This window comes from Pan paniscus, chromosome 23 (genome assembly GCF_029289425.2).
Source record: "Pan paniscus chromosome 23, NHGRI_mPanPan1-v2.0_pri, whole genome shotgun sequence".
NCBI lineage: Eukaryota > Metazoa > Chordata > Mammalia > Primates > Hominidae > Pan > Pan paniscus.
The window spans coordinates 28,709,011-28,724,294 of record NC_085927.1 but is presented as its reverse complement, the minus strand read 5'-3'; the positions used below and the strand labels follow the sequence as shown (position 1 = coordinate 28,724,294).

Genomic DNA, 15,284 nt, shown 5'->3' with positions numbered 1-15,284 from the left:
TGGGGGTTCCCTGACCCTTCTAGGGGCTCCGTGAGGTCAAAACTGTTTTCATGATAATACCGAGGTGTCATTTGCCTTTCTCTCATCCTCACAAGCATAAGGTAGCATTTCCAGACACTATTTGATATGTGATGACATCATTGCTCTGACAGCTAATGGGATGTATGCTTGGGATTCTCTCCTTTTTTCTCTCTCTCTTTTGAAAGAACAGTGCCTCACTGTGTTGCCCAGGATGGATTGCAGTGGCTGGGTCATAGCTCACTGTAACCTTGAACTCCTGGGTTCAAGAGGTACTCTCACCTCATAATAAAATAAAAAATAAAATTTTTATTTTATTTTATTTGTAGAGTCAGGGTCTGGCTATGTTGCCCAGGCTGGTCTTGAATTCTTGGACTCAAGTGACCCTCCCACCTTGGCTTCTCAAAGTGCTGGGATTATAGGCATGAGCCACCGCACCTGGCCTTTTTTTTTTTTTTTTTTTTAAGAATTTTTTTGGCCGGGCACGGTGGCTCACGCCTGTAATCCCAACACTTTAGGAGGCCGAGGCAGGTGGATCACGAGGTCAGGAGATCAAGACCATCCTGGCTAACACAGTGAAACCCTGTCTCCACTAAAAATACAAAAAATTAGCTGGGCGTGATGGTGCGTGCCTAATCTCAGCTACTCGGGAGGCTGAGGCAGGAGAAGGGCATGAACCCGGGAGGTGGAGCTTGCAGTGAGCCGAGATCTTGCCACTTGCACTCCAGCCTGGGTGACAGAGCGAGACTCCTTCTCAAAAAAAAAAAAAAACAAAAAACTTTTTTTATTGTGGTAAAATACACATACAATTTACCACTTTTAAGTACACAATTCAGTGGCATTAAGAACATTCAGAATGTTGTGCAGCCAGCACCACTACCCATTTCCAGAACTTTTTTTTTTTTTATCATCCCAAACAGTAACTCTATACTTTTTAAACAGTAACTCCCCAATTCCCCTGCCCACAGCCTTTGGCAATTTCTGTCTGTATAGATTTGCCCATTCTAGATATTTCATACTAATGGAATCATACAATATGTTGTCCTTTGTGTCTGGCTTCTTTCACTTAGCATTATGTTTTCGCAGTTCATCCATGTTATAGCATGTGTTAGTATTTCATTTCTTTTTTAAATTGTGGTAAGATATATGTAACATAAAATTTACCATTTTATCTTTTTTAGAGACAGGGTCTCACTCTGTTGTCAAGGCTAGAGTGCAGTGGTACAATCAAATCATAACTCACTGCAGCCCTGACCTCCTGGGCTCAAGTGATCCTCCTATCTCAGCCTTCGGAGTAGCTAGGACCATAGGTGCATGCTACCATGTCTGGCAAATTTTTCTATTTTTTGTGGAGATGAGGTCTCACTATGTTGTCTGGGGTGGTCTCAAACTCCTGGCTTCAAGCGATCTTCCTGTCTCAGCCTCCCAAAGTTCTGGGATTACAGGCATTAGCCACCATGCCCAGCCCCATTTTAACCTTTTTTTTTGAGACGGAGTCTCGCTCTGTCACCCAGGCTGGAGTACAGTGGTGCAGTCTTGGCTCACTGCAAGCTCCACCTCCTGGGTTCACGCCATTCTCCTGCCTCAGCCTCCTGAGTAGCTGGGACTACAGGTGCCCGCCACCATGCCCGGCTAATTTTTTGTATTTTTAGTAGAGATGGGATTTCACCATGTTAGCCAGGATGGTCTTGATCGCCTGACCTCATGATCCACCCACCTCAGCCTCCCAAAGTGCTGGGATTACAGGCGTGAGCCACCACGCCCGGCCCCATTTTAACCATTTTTAAGTGTACGGTTAATTCAGCAGTGCTAAGAACATGCAGAATGTTATGCAACGAGCACCATTACCCACTTCCACAACTTTTTTGTCAATCCAAACAGAAACTATACCCATTAGACAATACTCCCTATTCTCCTCACCCCTAGTCCTTGGCAACCACCATTCTACTTTCCATCCTTATTAAATTGACTACTGTAGGTACTTCTTATGAGTGAAATCATATACTATTTGCCTCTTTTGTGTCTGTCTTCTTTCACTTAGCATAATGTTGTCCAGGTTCATTCATGTTGTAGCATGTGTCAGAATTTTCTTCCTTTTTATGGCTGATGGCTGATCACATTCACTTTTGTTTTTTATTTTTTGTCTCACTCTTTCACCCAGGCTGGAGTATAGTGATGCGATCTCGGCTCACTGCAACCTCTGCTTCCGAGGTTCAAACAATTCTTGTGCCTCAGCCTCCCAAGTAGCTGGGATTACAGGCGTGTGCCACCATACCCAGCTAATTTTTGTATTTTTAGTAGACACGGAGTTTCACTATGTTGGCTAGGCTGACCTTGAGCTCCTGGCCTCAAGTAATCCACCTGCCTCAGCCTCCCAAAGTTCTAGGATTACTGACAAGTGTGGTGAGCCACCATGCCTGGCCCACATTCACTTTTTTTTTTTTTTTTTTTTAACAGTTTTGCTCCTGTTGCCCAGGCTGGAGTGCAATGGCGTGACCTTGGCTCACTGCAACCTCCATCTCCCTGGTTCAAGTGATTCTTGTGCCTCAGCCTCCCAAGTAGTTGGAACTACAGGTGTGCGCCACCATGCCCAGCTAATTTTTGTACTTTTGGTAGAGACGGGGTTTCACCGTGTTGGCCAGGGTGGTCTTGAACTCTTGACCTCAGGTGATCCGCCCACCTCGGCCTCCCAAAGTGCTGGGATTACAGGCATGAGCCACCATGCCAGGCCCCACATTTACTTTTGAAGCGACACAATACACCATTACTTGGTTGCCCATGGGGTACTACATGCCTGCTGTTTTTATGGTGGAATAATATTCTTTTGTAGAGCTATACCACATTTATTTATCCTCCCATCTGTCATGGCCACTTGGGTTGTCTCTGCCTCTTGGCTAGTATGAATAATGCTGTTGGGAACAGTGGTGTGCCAGCATCTGTTTGAGTCTCTGCTTTTAATTCTCTTGAGTACATGCCTATGAGTGGAATCGTGAGCATTTGATAATTCTATTAAAAGGTTAAAACCTTTGAGCAGGTGCTTCGGATTCTTGTGTTCAAAAAATTCTCAAGTGTTTTTTTTTGAGACAGGGTTTCGCTCTGATGCCCAGGCTGGAGTACAATGGTGCAGTCTCGGCTCACTGCAAAGGACCATCCACCTCCGAGGTTCAAGTGGTTCTCCCACTTCAGCCTCCCGAGTAGCCGGGACTACAGGAGCGTGCCACCACACCCGGCTGATTTTTGTATTTTTTGGTAGATACAGGGTTTCATCATGTTGGCCAGGCTGGTCTTGAACTCCTGACCTCAAGTGTTCCGACCACCTTGGCCTCCCAAAGTGCTGGGATTACAGACGTGAACCACTATGTCTGGCCAAATTTCTCAGTTTTAATTTCTGATACAGTAAATATTGACAGATATAACCCACATAAATAAAAGCTCTTTGGGGTCTTCAATAATTTTAAGTGTATTAAGGTGTCTTAGAATGAAGAAGTCTAGGAACTGCTGATGTGGCAGGTTTTTTTTTTTTTTTAAACGGAGTCTCGCTCTGTCGCCCAGGCTGGAGTGCAGTGGCACGATCTTGGCTCACTGCAACCTCCGTCTCCTGGGTTCAAGCGATTCTCCTGCCTCAGCCTCCCGAGTAGCTGGGACCACAGGCACCCACCACCACGTCCGGCTAATTTTTTTGTGTTTTTAGTAGAGACGGGGTTTCACCATGTTAGCCAGGATGGGGCTGTCCTTATGTTGGTACTGTGGCTGGTATGTTGTGGGCATGGATTGTTTCATAAAGTGTCAACAATCCATTGGCTAAGGGGAGCTGGCCTGCCTCTGCCATGCTACAGCAAGGTGACAGTCATCACCAGAAGGCCTGGGACAGGACCTTGTAAAGCCATCAGTGAAAAGGGGTGACTTTCTTTTTCTTTTTTTTGAGACAGAGTCTTGTTCTGTTGTACAGGCTGGAGTGCAGTAGCGTGATCTTGGCTCACTGCAACCTTGCCTCCCCGGTTCAAGCGATTCTTGTGTCTCAGCCTTCCGAGTAGCTGGGATTACAGGTGTGTGCCACCACGTCCAGCTAATGTTTGTATTTTAGTAGGGACAGGGTTTCGCCTTGTCCAGGCTGGTCTCAAACTCCTAGCCTCAAGTGATCCTCCTACCTTGGCCTCCCAAAATGCTGGGATTATAGGCATGAGCCACCATACCTGGTCAAGGGTGACTTTTTTTTTTTTTAAAGACAGAATCTTGCTCTGTCGTCCAGGCTGGAGTGCAGTGGTACAATCTCGGCTCACTGCAACCTCTGCCTCCTGGGTTTAAGAAATTCTCTGCCTCAGCCTCCAGAGTAGCTGGGATTACAGACATGTGCCACCATGCCCAGCTAATTTTTTTGTATTTTTAGTAGAGTCAAGGTTTCACCATCTTGGCCAGGCTGGTCTTGAACTCCTGACCTTGTGATCCACCTGCCTTGGCCTCCCAAAGTGCTGGGATTACAGGCGTGAGCCACCACGCCTGGCCAAGGGTGACTGTTTTTAAGCAACTTTGTATGTGGCAGAAGTTGCACTTACTGCTTTACAGAGAGACTGTGGAGGATATTGAGAAAGGACAGGCAATTTTTTGTTGGTGGTGGTGTTTTGTTTTTTTGAGACAGGCTGGAGTACAGTGGTGTGATCGTGACTCGCTGCAGTCTTGACTTCTCAGGCTGAGGTGATTCTCCCACCTCAGCCTCCTGAGTAGCTGGGACTACAGGCATGCACACCACCACATCTGGCTTATGTTTTGTATTTTTAGTAGAGCTGGGATTTCACCATGTTTCCCAGGCTGGTCTCGAACTCCTGGGCTTAAGTAATCTACCTGCCTTGGCCTCCCAAAGTGTTGGGGTAACAGGCGTGAGTCACCACGCATAGTCAGTGGAAACGCAGTGTTGATGTCCAGCTAAAGGAATGCCAGTTTGACCTGTTGGAGTCACCATCTGGTGTGCTGTGCTGGATGCAAGCTCTGTCATGTCCTGGAATTGACTTTCTTTGTTCATTACCACAGCCCTGTCACCTGGAGAACTGCCTGGCACAGAGTAGGTGCCAGTGTTAATGAGTGATCCACATCTTCAATTGCTTCCAGAATAGACCCGGCTTGACAGATGGATCAAGAAGGGAGAAAAACCTTCCCTATTGGAGAACTTCTGACACTTCATTGTCTGCTAGCAGAATATGGGAAGATTTTGAGCTGTGCAGTTCATTAGGCATTTAGTGCATGCCTCCATGTGTGGGGTGTTGGTGACATGGAGTATGGGGCAGCAATAAAGATGTGTCCCTCAGCCAGACACAGTGGCTCATGTCTGTAATCCCAAAACTTTGAGAGCATAAGGTGAGAAGATCGCTTGAGCTCAGGAGTTCGAGACCAGCCTGGGCAACATAGCAAGACCTTGTCTTTACTAAAAATAAAAATAAAAAAAAGTTAGCTGAGTATGGTGGTATGCGCCTGTAGTCCCAGCTACTTGGGAGTCTGGGGCAAGAGGATCACTGGAGCCCAGGGTGTCTATGCTGCAGTAATCTGTGGTCATGCCGCTGCATTCCAGCCTGGGTGACAGAGCGAGACCCTGTCTCAAAAAACAAAACATTTACATGTATGTAAAATGTCCCTATATGTATACTCGAGAACAGGGTTTGGCAAACTATACCTGCAACTGGCCACTGTTTTTTTTTGTTTTTCGTTAAAGCTTTATTGGACATGCCTATGCCCACGCATTCCCATATTATCTGCAGCTGCTTTAGCTCCACGGCAGCAGGGTTGAGCAGCTGTGGCAGAGAGAGGGTGGCCTGTGAAGCTGGCCACCTGGAAATACTTATCATCTGGCCCTTGAAGGAAAAGTGTGCTGGCCCTACTCAAGGTGTGAAGAAAAGAACAGAGAAGGGCTGCTTAGGAAAACAGGGCTAGGCCAAGAAGGCCGACTCAGTTAGGGGAGTTTGGGGAGGGGTTCCTGGAGAGTGGTGTGTCTTGAGACCTGGGGAGTGGGGATGCCATGGACTAAGGCCCAGCAGTGGGGAGCCCAGCTGTGTTCAGGATGTAGCAAGACAGTCATTCTGCTGATAGCTTATTTTTCCTCTTGTGATAACTATTTTTTTTTTTAAAAAGTCTGGAGAAAGAAAGAAAAGGACAGAAAATCCGTGTGGGGGCTATTTTAGCCAGAGCTGTCTGGTTGTAAGGAGTAGCTGTAGGAGGAACTTTTCCCTGAGCCCAGGGAGGAAGCACAGCCATCCTTGGGGTCATGGGACTGTGAAGGGTGTTGCTCCCCTTTCTCAGCCCTTCTGGTCTTACCCCTTACCTCTTTCTGCCTCAGGGTGCACAGAACTTCAAGTGACTGTCTCAGTCTGGCTAGCCTGGATCTTCCCACTCCCATCACCTTACAGACTCTTCTCATTGGCCCAGCCTGGGGCAGGGCAGGTGGCACTCATGGAGTGGCCAGATGGGCACTTCTCAAAGAGGAAGGCTGTTTGGGCCTTTGGAGCCTTTCCCAGACATGCATAGAGTATGGAGAGAAGAAGTATTCTTCAAGTGTGTTTGAGTTATGGACACTAAGTGTGGTCGGCTATGCCCTGGGAACACAGGAGTGAACAGTGCAGACATGACCTGTGCCCTCAGGAAGCTTTACTTTTTTTTTTCGAGACAGAGCCTTGCTCTGTCGCCCAGGCTGGAGTGCAGTGGTGCCATCTCAGCTTACTGCAGCTTCCGCCTCCCGGATTCGAGCAATTCTCTGCCTCAGCCTCCAGAGTAGCTGGGATTACAGGCACCCGCACCACACCTGGCTAATTTTTGTGTTTTTAGTAGAGACGAGGTTTCAACATCTTGGCCAGGCTGGTCTTGAACTGCTGACCTTGTGATCCACCCGCCTCGGCTTCCCAAAGTGCTGGGATTACAGGCGTGAGCCACTGCACCTGGCTGTTTCACTTATATATCTATATATGTATATATATATATATAGGTTTACTATATACTGATCTATAGGAAGCCAGGAGTGACAAGTACTACTTAGAAGCAGCCAAGGCAAGGCAAGGTGGATGTGGTGCATGGGGGAAGGGGCCTTGTTTGCCAGAGAAGACTTGGCTGACCCCAGGACGTTTGCTTTTGGAGGATATAGGGGTATGGAGAAAGAAAACCCCCAGTGTTGTTACTTATTACTTCTTACTCAACTATTTCCAAAAATAATTTAAGGTAGTGCATTGAAGTTTTTCTGGGCCTAGGGTATGATATGTTAGGGCATAGATTTGGAGGGCTGTGACATGAGTTATGAATTTACTTTGAACAACACCATAGGGTGTTTTTTTTTTTTTTTTTTTTTTTTTAAATAGAATGGACACTGTTAAAATATTCTGCTGGGCGGGGTAGCTCAGGCCTGTAGTCTGAGGTGGGAGAGTCATTTGACTTTGAGGCACCATGATTGTGCCTGTGAATAGCCACCACTGCACTCTGGCCTGGGCAACATAGTAAGACCCCATCTCTAAAAAATAAAAAAGAATATTCTGTTGCTAAATCTCTATTCAGTGAATGAACTCTTTCTCAGTATAGTTTGGGAAATTAGAAGGCTTTTTTTTTCTTTTTTCTGCATTAGTCTTTAAAAAAATTTTTTTTTAACTTTATGGACACAGTAGTTACATGTGTGGGGTATATATGATATTTTGATACAAGCATAGAATGTGTAATGATCAAATCATGGTCATTGGGATATCTGTCACTTCAAGCATTTGTAACTTTTCTTGTGTTAGGAACATTCTGATTCTACTCATTTAGTTATTTTGAAGTATAGAATAAACCATTATTAACTATAGTTAACTGTGTTTTTGTACCTATTAACCAACCTCTTTTTCTCACCTCCGCCTTTCCCAGCCTCTGGTAACCACTACTCCACTCTCTAGCTCCATGAGTTTAACTTTTTTTAAGCTCCCACATATGAATGAGAACATGTGAAGTTTGTCTTTCTGTGCCTGGCTTATTTCACTTAACATAATGTCCTCCAGTTCCATTCATGTTCCATTTTTATGGCAAAATAATAAGAAATTAGAAATTTTTAATAAAACTGAAGACCTAGAATACACTGAGGAAGAATGGAGGGTCCCAGGTTCTTGGTCTAATGGTTAATTGTGGCTGAGGAAGACAGACATTAGGCCAGAAGAGCATGTCCCAATTGCTGATTTACTCATCAAATAGTTCTTCAGTACCAGTCATGGGGCAAGCCCTGGATTTATAATTATGAAAAGGACCTAGCTCCTGTATGGATGGCGGGGGTGAGATCTGGTAGGCCAAGGCTGTCTTTTCCAGAGAAGCAAGCACGTTAGGTGGGCCATGATTCAATTTAGTTCTTCAGTTCCAGGCATATCTAGTCCTAGAACACAGGGTACCTGGATTTTTAGCCTTGTGGTCAGTATCTTTTGACCTCAAAATTGTTTCCTGATTATTTAAACAGAAATCTATTTCATGATAGTTAAAAAAAAAAAAAAGCCTTATTGAGGTATAATTGATTTATAATAAATGATACACAAAGTGTAAAATTTGAGGTTTTTTTTTTTTTTTTTTTGAGACGGAGTCTTGCGCTGTCACCCAGGCTGGAGGGCAGTGGCGCGATCTGGGCTCACTGCCAGCTCCGCTTCCTGGGTTCACGCCATTCTTCTGCCTCAGCCTCCCGAGTAGCTGGGACTACAGGCGCCCGCCACCACGCTCGGCTAATTTTTTGTATTTTCAGTAGAGACGGGGTTTCACCGTGTTAGCCAGGATGGTCTCCATCTCCTGACTTCGTGATTTGCCTGCCTCGGTCTCCCAAAGTGCTGGGATTACAGGTGTGAGCCACCGCACCTGGCCAAGTTTTTTGTTTTTTTGAGACAGAATTTTGCTCTTGTTGCCTAGGCTGAAGAGCAGTGGCGTGATTTCGACTCACCGCAACCTCCGCCTCCCAAGTTCAAGCGATTCTCCTGCCTCAGCCTCCTGAATAGCTGGGATTATAGGCATGCACCACCACGCCTGGCTAATTTTGTATTTTTAGTAGAGATGGGGTTTTTCCATGTTGGTCAGGCTGGTCTCGAACTCCCGACCTCAGGTGATCCATTCACCTCAGCCTCCCAAAGTGCTGGGATTATAGGCGTGAGCCTCTGCACACAGCTAAATTTGAGTTTTCATATATGTATAAATCTGTGAAACTGTCACCACAGTCAGGATAACGAACACAGCGTATCGTCACCCCACACATTTTCTCGTGCTCCTTTGTAATCCCTCCCACCCCCATCCCTTTCTGTCTTGATAGCTGCAAGTGCATTTTTTAGATTTTTATATAAATGTTGTCATACAGTAGGTATTCTTTTGAGTACATACTGGCTTCTTCACTCAATATAATTATTTTGAGATTCATCCGTGCTGCGGAATGTGTTAATAGCTTATTCCTTTTTATTGCTGAGTAGTATTCCATTGTATGGCTGTACACAACTTACCGATTTGCTTCTTGATAGACACTGTTTGTTTCCAGCTTTTGGATATTACAAATAAAAGTACTATGAACAAGTCTTTGTGTGGACATATGCTTTCATTTCTCTTGGTTAAATACCTAGGAATGGAATGGTCAGATTATATGGTAGGTATACATTCAGTTTTTAAAGAAACTGTCAAATTGTTTTCCAAAGAAGTTGTACCATTTACATTTTCACTGGGAGAGTTCCAGTTGCTTCACACACTTGCCACCACTTGGTATGGTCATTCTTTTTCATTTTAGCCATTCTAGTAAGTGGTTTCTCTTCATGGTTTTTTGTTTTTGTTTTTGTTTGTTGAGACGGAGTCTCATTCTGTCGCCCAGACTGGAGTGCAGTGGTGCAATCTTGGCTCACTGCAACCTCTGTCTCCTGGGTTCAAGCAATTCTGCCTCAGCCTCCTGAATAGCTGGGATTACAGGCGCCCGCCACCGCACCCATCTAATTTTTGCGTTTTTGGTAGAGATGGGGTTTCATCATGTTGGCCAGGCTGGTCTCAAACTCTTGACCTCAAGTGATCCACCCACCTCAGCCTCCCAAAGTGTTGGGATCACAGGCATGGGCCGCCGTGCCCCACCTTTTCATGCTTTAATTTGCATTTCCTTAATGACTAGACGTTGAGCATCTTTTCATGTGCTTGCTAGCCATCTGTATATATCTTCCTTGGTTAAGTGACCATTAAGATCTTTTGCCTATTTTATTCATTATTTTTTTTTAGAGTTGGGGAGGTCTTGCTGTTGCCTAAGCTGGAGTGCAGCATTGCAATCCTAGTTCACCACAGCCTCCAACTCCTAGGCTTAGGCAGTCCTCTTGCCTCAGCCTCCTGAGTAGCTGGGACTACAGGCATGTGTCGCCAAGCCCAGCTAATTTTTTTTTTTTTTTTGTAATGTAGAGATGAGGTCTTGTTATGTTGCACAGGCTGGTTTTGAACTCCTGGGCTCAAGTGTTGCTCCCACCTTGGCCTCCTAAAGTGTTGGGATTACAGGTATAAGCCACTGCACTTGGCCCATGCCCATTTAAAAAATTGGGTTGTTTTCTTATTGAAATTTGAGCATGCTTTATATATTCTGGTTACAAGCAAGCCCTTTATCAGATACATGATTTGCAAATGTTTTCTCTCTGTGTGTGGTTTGTCTATGCATTATCTTAACATGTCTTTTGAAAAACTAAAGTTCTCAATTTTGATGAAGTCCAATTTATCAATTTTTTTTTTATAGATTGTGTTTTTGGTAGATATATTAAAGGTATTTGCTTAAACCAAGGGTGCGAAGATTTTCTTCTTGTGTTTTCTTCTCTTGAGTTTTATAGTTTTAGGCTTCACCTGTAGGCCTATGGTCTATTTTGATTTTTTTTTTTCGAGGTGGAGTTTCACTCTTGTTGCCCAGGCTGGAGTGCAATGGCACTATCTCGGCTCACCACAACCTCCGCCTCCCAGATTCAAGCGATTCTCCTGCCTCAGCCTCCCGAGTAGCTGGGATTACAGGCATGCACCACCATGCCTGGCTAATTTTGTATTTTTAGTAGAGACGGGGTTTCACCTTGTTGGTCAGGCTGGTCCGGAGCTCCCGACCTCAGGTGATCTACCCGCCTCAGGCTCCAAAAGTGCTGGGATTACAGGCATGAGCCACTGGGCCTGGCTATTCTGAATTTTTTATGCGGTTCAAGGAATGGATCAAAGTAGTTGTTCTTTGTTCCTCTTTCTTCCTCCTTCTTCTTTCTTCCTCCTCTTCCTCCTCCTCTTCTTCCTCCTCCTCCTCCTTCTCTTCTCTCTTCCTCCTCCTTTTTTTAACTTCATTTTGTAGAAGAACTCCTTCCTTCCTTCTTCCTTTCTTTCCTCCTCCTCCTCCTCTTCATTTTTCTTTCTTCCGTGTTTCGCAGTACCATTCTGTTGAAAGGCCTGTTCTTTCTTCAGGGAGCTGCCTTTGCACCTAGGTCTTTAAAAAATGTTTTTTCTCAGCAATGTTGAAAATTTTTCAGTGTACAGGACTTCACATCTTTTGTTAGATTTATACCTAAGTATTTCTTATTTTTTGATACTATTGTTAATGGTAATTTTTAAATATCTGAACTTATGGTAGAGTTTGTATAGAATTGACATCAATTCTTCCTTAAATATTTGGAGGAATTTTCCATTGAAGCTATTTGTGCCTGGAGTTTCCTTTGAAGATTTTTAACTAAAAATTCAATTCCTTTTAGGGCTGTTGATTGTTTATTTATTTTGGAGTGAACTTTGCATTTCATCTTTCAAAGAATTTGTGTATTTCATCCAAATTGTCAGATTTATTGACATAAAGTTTTTCATACTATTACCTTATTCTTCACCGCTCCTCTGTTAGCCTTTATACTTTCTCTGGAATCCACAGTGATGACATCTCTCTTCTGATAGTGGTATTTTTTTTTTTTTTAAGATGGAGTCTTGTTCTGTCGCCCAGTCTGCAGTGCAGTTGCGTAATCTTGGCTTGCTGTAACCTCTGCCTCCCAGGTTCAAGCGATTCTCCTGCTGTAGCCTCCTGAGTAGCTGGGACCACAGGCATGTGCCACCACACCTGGCTAATTTTTGTATTTTTAGTAGACAGGGTTTCGCCATGTTGGCCAGGCTGGTCTCGAACTCCTGACCTCAGATGATCTGCTGGATCATCTCCCAAAGTGTTGGGATTACAGGTGTGAGCCACCATGCCTGGCCTGGTATTTTGTATTCTTTATTTTTTTTGCTGATCAGACTGCCTAGAGGTTTATTAATATTACTGATCTCAAAAAAACAACTTTTGTTTTTCTTATTTTCTCTATTTTTCTGTTTTCAATTTCAGTAATGTCCACTCTCATCTTTATTATTTCTTACTGCTGGGTTTCATTTGCTCTTCTTTTGTAATTTCCTTTTTTTTTCAGGTTCAAGCGATTCCCCTGCCTCAGCCTCCCAAGTTGCTGGGATTACAGGCGTGCATCACCACACCCAACTAATTTTTGTATTTTAGTATTCACCATGTTGGCCAGGCTGGTCTCGAACTCCTGTCCATTCACCATGTTGGCCAGGCTGGTCTCGAACTCCTGACCTCAAGTGATCTGCCTGCCTCAGCCTCCCAGAATGCTGGGATTACAGGCATGAGCCACCACGCCCAGCCCTTGCTGGTTTTCTATCTGCTTGTTCTATCAAGAGGGTTATTAAAAGCTCTGACTTTAATTGTGGATTCGTCTATTAGCAGTTATAGTAGTTTCTGTTTCATGAATTTTGAAGTTTCTTTCGTAAATTTTAATAGATACATAAACATTTAGGATTATGTCCTCTTGAATCAATCCCTTTATCATTATTAAATGACCTTCTTTATTCCTGGTAATATTTGCACTGAAGTCTACTTTGTGTGATATTAATACACTCCAGCTAGCCTTTTTTTGAGACAGAGTCTCACTCCTGTTGCCCAGGCTGTAGTGCAGTAGCACGATTATAGCTCACTGCAGCCTTAACTTTCCAGGCTCAGGTGATCCTCCCACCTCAGCCTCTCGAGTGGCTGGGACTATAGGCGTTTGTCCCAATACCCGGCTAATTTTTTGTATTTTTAGAGAGATGGCATTTTGCCATGTTGCTCAGGCTGGTCCTGAACTCCTGGGCTCAAGTGATCCTTCTGCATCAGCCTCCCAAAATGCTGGGATTGTGGAGATTACAGGAATGAGCCACTGTACCTGCCCTTCCAGCTATCCTTTGATTAGTGTTAACATGGTATGTCTTTTTTTATTCTTTTATTTTCTCTTATTTATGCCTATATAAAGTGAGTTTGTTTTAGGTAATATGTAGTTGTATCTTGATTTTTTCCCTACATGACAAATTCTGCCTTTCAGTTGAAGTGTTTAGATCATTCTGCATGTTTATTGATTAGGCAAGTTTAATTAAAATCTACCATATTACCCTTTGTTTTCATTTGTACTATCTGTTTGTCTTTTTTTTCCCTTCTTTTGGATTATTTTTTATTCTCTTCTATGTTGGCTTACTTGCCACAACTCTTGTGTTATTTTAGTTGGGTTCATCATTAACTTATCATAGACTACCTTCAAGTGATGGACCACTTTACCTGTAGTTTGAGAGCCTTAAAACAGTGTGCTTCTGTTTCTCTCTTCCCACCTTTGGTGCTACTATTGTCAAAATTTTACTTCTGTGTATGTTATAAGCTGCACAATACAGTATCTGTGTGTTTGCTTTAAATAATTGTAGGTCAACAGCTTTTTCTTTCAGAACTTTAACATGTCACATCACTGTCTTCTAGGCTGTATTGTTTCTAATGAGAAATCTGTCATCTAGATCTTTGTTTTTCTGTGCATGTCTTCTTTTTCTGCCTGCTTTTAAGATTTTATCGCTGATTTTAAGCAATTCAATTCCAATGTGACTTGGAATTGTATTGTTTGTATTTCTGGTGCTTGTGGTTCATTGAGCTACCTGGATTTGTGGGTTTATAGTTTTCATCAAATTGGGAAATTTTCCCCATTGTTTCTTCAGATGTTGTGTCTGTTCCCCCATGTATTAGGGTGTGTGAGGTTGTTCTACAGCTTACTGATGATTTGCACATTTTTTCCTGGTATTTTTTCATTCTGTGTTTTAGTTCAGAGTGTTTCTATTATTATGTCTTCAAGTCACTAATCTTTTCTACTACAAAATCTAACCTGTTAATGTTCTGCAGCGTACTTTTCATCTTAAATGTTAACAGTTTTTATTTCTAGGTAATAGGTTCGTAAAGGGCCAGGCATTAAATGTTTTCAGCTTTGCAGGCCATATAGTCTTTCCTGCATCTACTCAGCTCGGCTGCTGTAGCTTGAAAGCAGCCATAGACAATACATATTTGTGGCTGTGTTCTGATAAAACCTGATTTTAAAAACAGATGGGGGCCAGGCACAGTGGTACATGCCTGTAATCCTGGCACTTCGGGAGGCCGAGGCAGGCAGATCACTTGAGGCCAGGAGTTCAAGACCAGCCTGGCCAACATGGCAAAACCCCGTCTCTACTAAAAATATAAAAATTAGCTAGGCATGATGACACATGCTTGTAATTCCAGCTACTCAGGAGGCTGAGGGACAAGAATTGCTTGAACACGGAAGGTGAAGGTTGCAGTGAGCTGAGACTGCACCACTGGCACTCCAGCCTGGGTGACGGAGTGAGACTCTGTCTCAAAAATAAATAAATAAACAAACAAACAAACAAATGGGAAGAGATTGATCCAGCCCATGGGCTGTGGTTTGCTGACCTACTGCCACTTCCTCAATGGCCTCTCACCCTTTGGTCCGACAGAGCTGCGGTGCAACCGTGGGCAGTTTGCGTGTCGCAGCGGCACCATCCAGTGCATCCCCCTCCCCTGGCAGTGTGACGGCTGGGCGACTTGCGAGGATGAGAGCGACGAAGCCAACTGTCCAGGTGAGTGTGTTGAGTAGGCGGGGTACACACCACCTTGTCTCTTTGTTGTAGCTGGGTGACTGTGCCTCTTGTGAGGGGTGGAGGTGTGTGCAGTCTTAACACATTGGAAAGTTAGTTTGAGCCGACCCCTTCCTCTCTCTCTGTCTTTCTGTCTTTTTAAAAAATAAGTGCCCAACCTAGGCAGATCCCAGAACTTGCAAGATGGCAGGGCTGTGGGGAGGCCCGTGAGATGCCCAGGAGGCTCCACTTAAGGAGGCGCTGCACTCCCTGGACTTGGATGATCTTGAGTGTGAACCCCTCCTGAGGGGTGGCACCTTGGCCGCCTCTCTGACCTTATCCCCATCCTGGCTCTGGATGTGGGTGCCTCTTGATCCTGAATGTGC

General features: G+C 44.2%; 1 protein-coding gene across 2 annotated transcripts in view; it reads left to right on the top strand.

Moving 5' to 3' along the window:
- Positions 1-15,284, top strand: part of DGCR2 (DiGeorge syndrome critical region gene 2) — an 86,340-nt gene that overhangs the window by 18,466 nt on the left and 52,590 nt on the right. The window contains exon 2 of one of the 2 annotated variants that reach the window (XM_003814037.5): positions 14,779-14,901. The exons of the other annotated variant lie outside the window; for it this stretch is intronic. Coding sequence (XP_003814085.3) covers positions 14,779-14,901 — 123 coding nt within the window. The remainder of the gene's footprint in view (positions 1-14,778; positions 14,902-15,284) is intronic. 2 annotated transcript variants of the gene reach the window in all.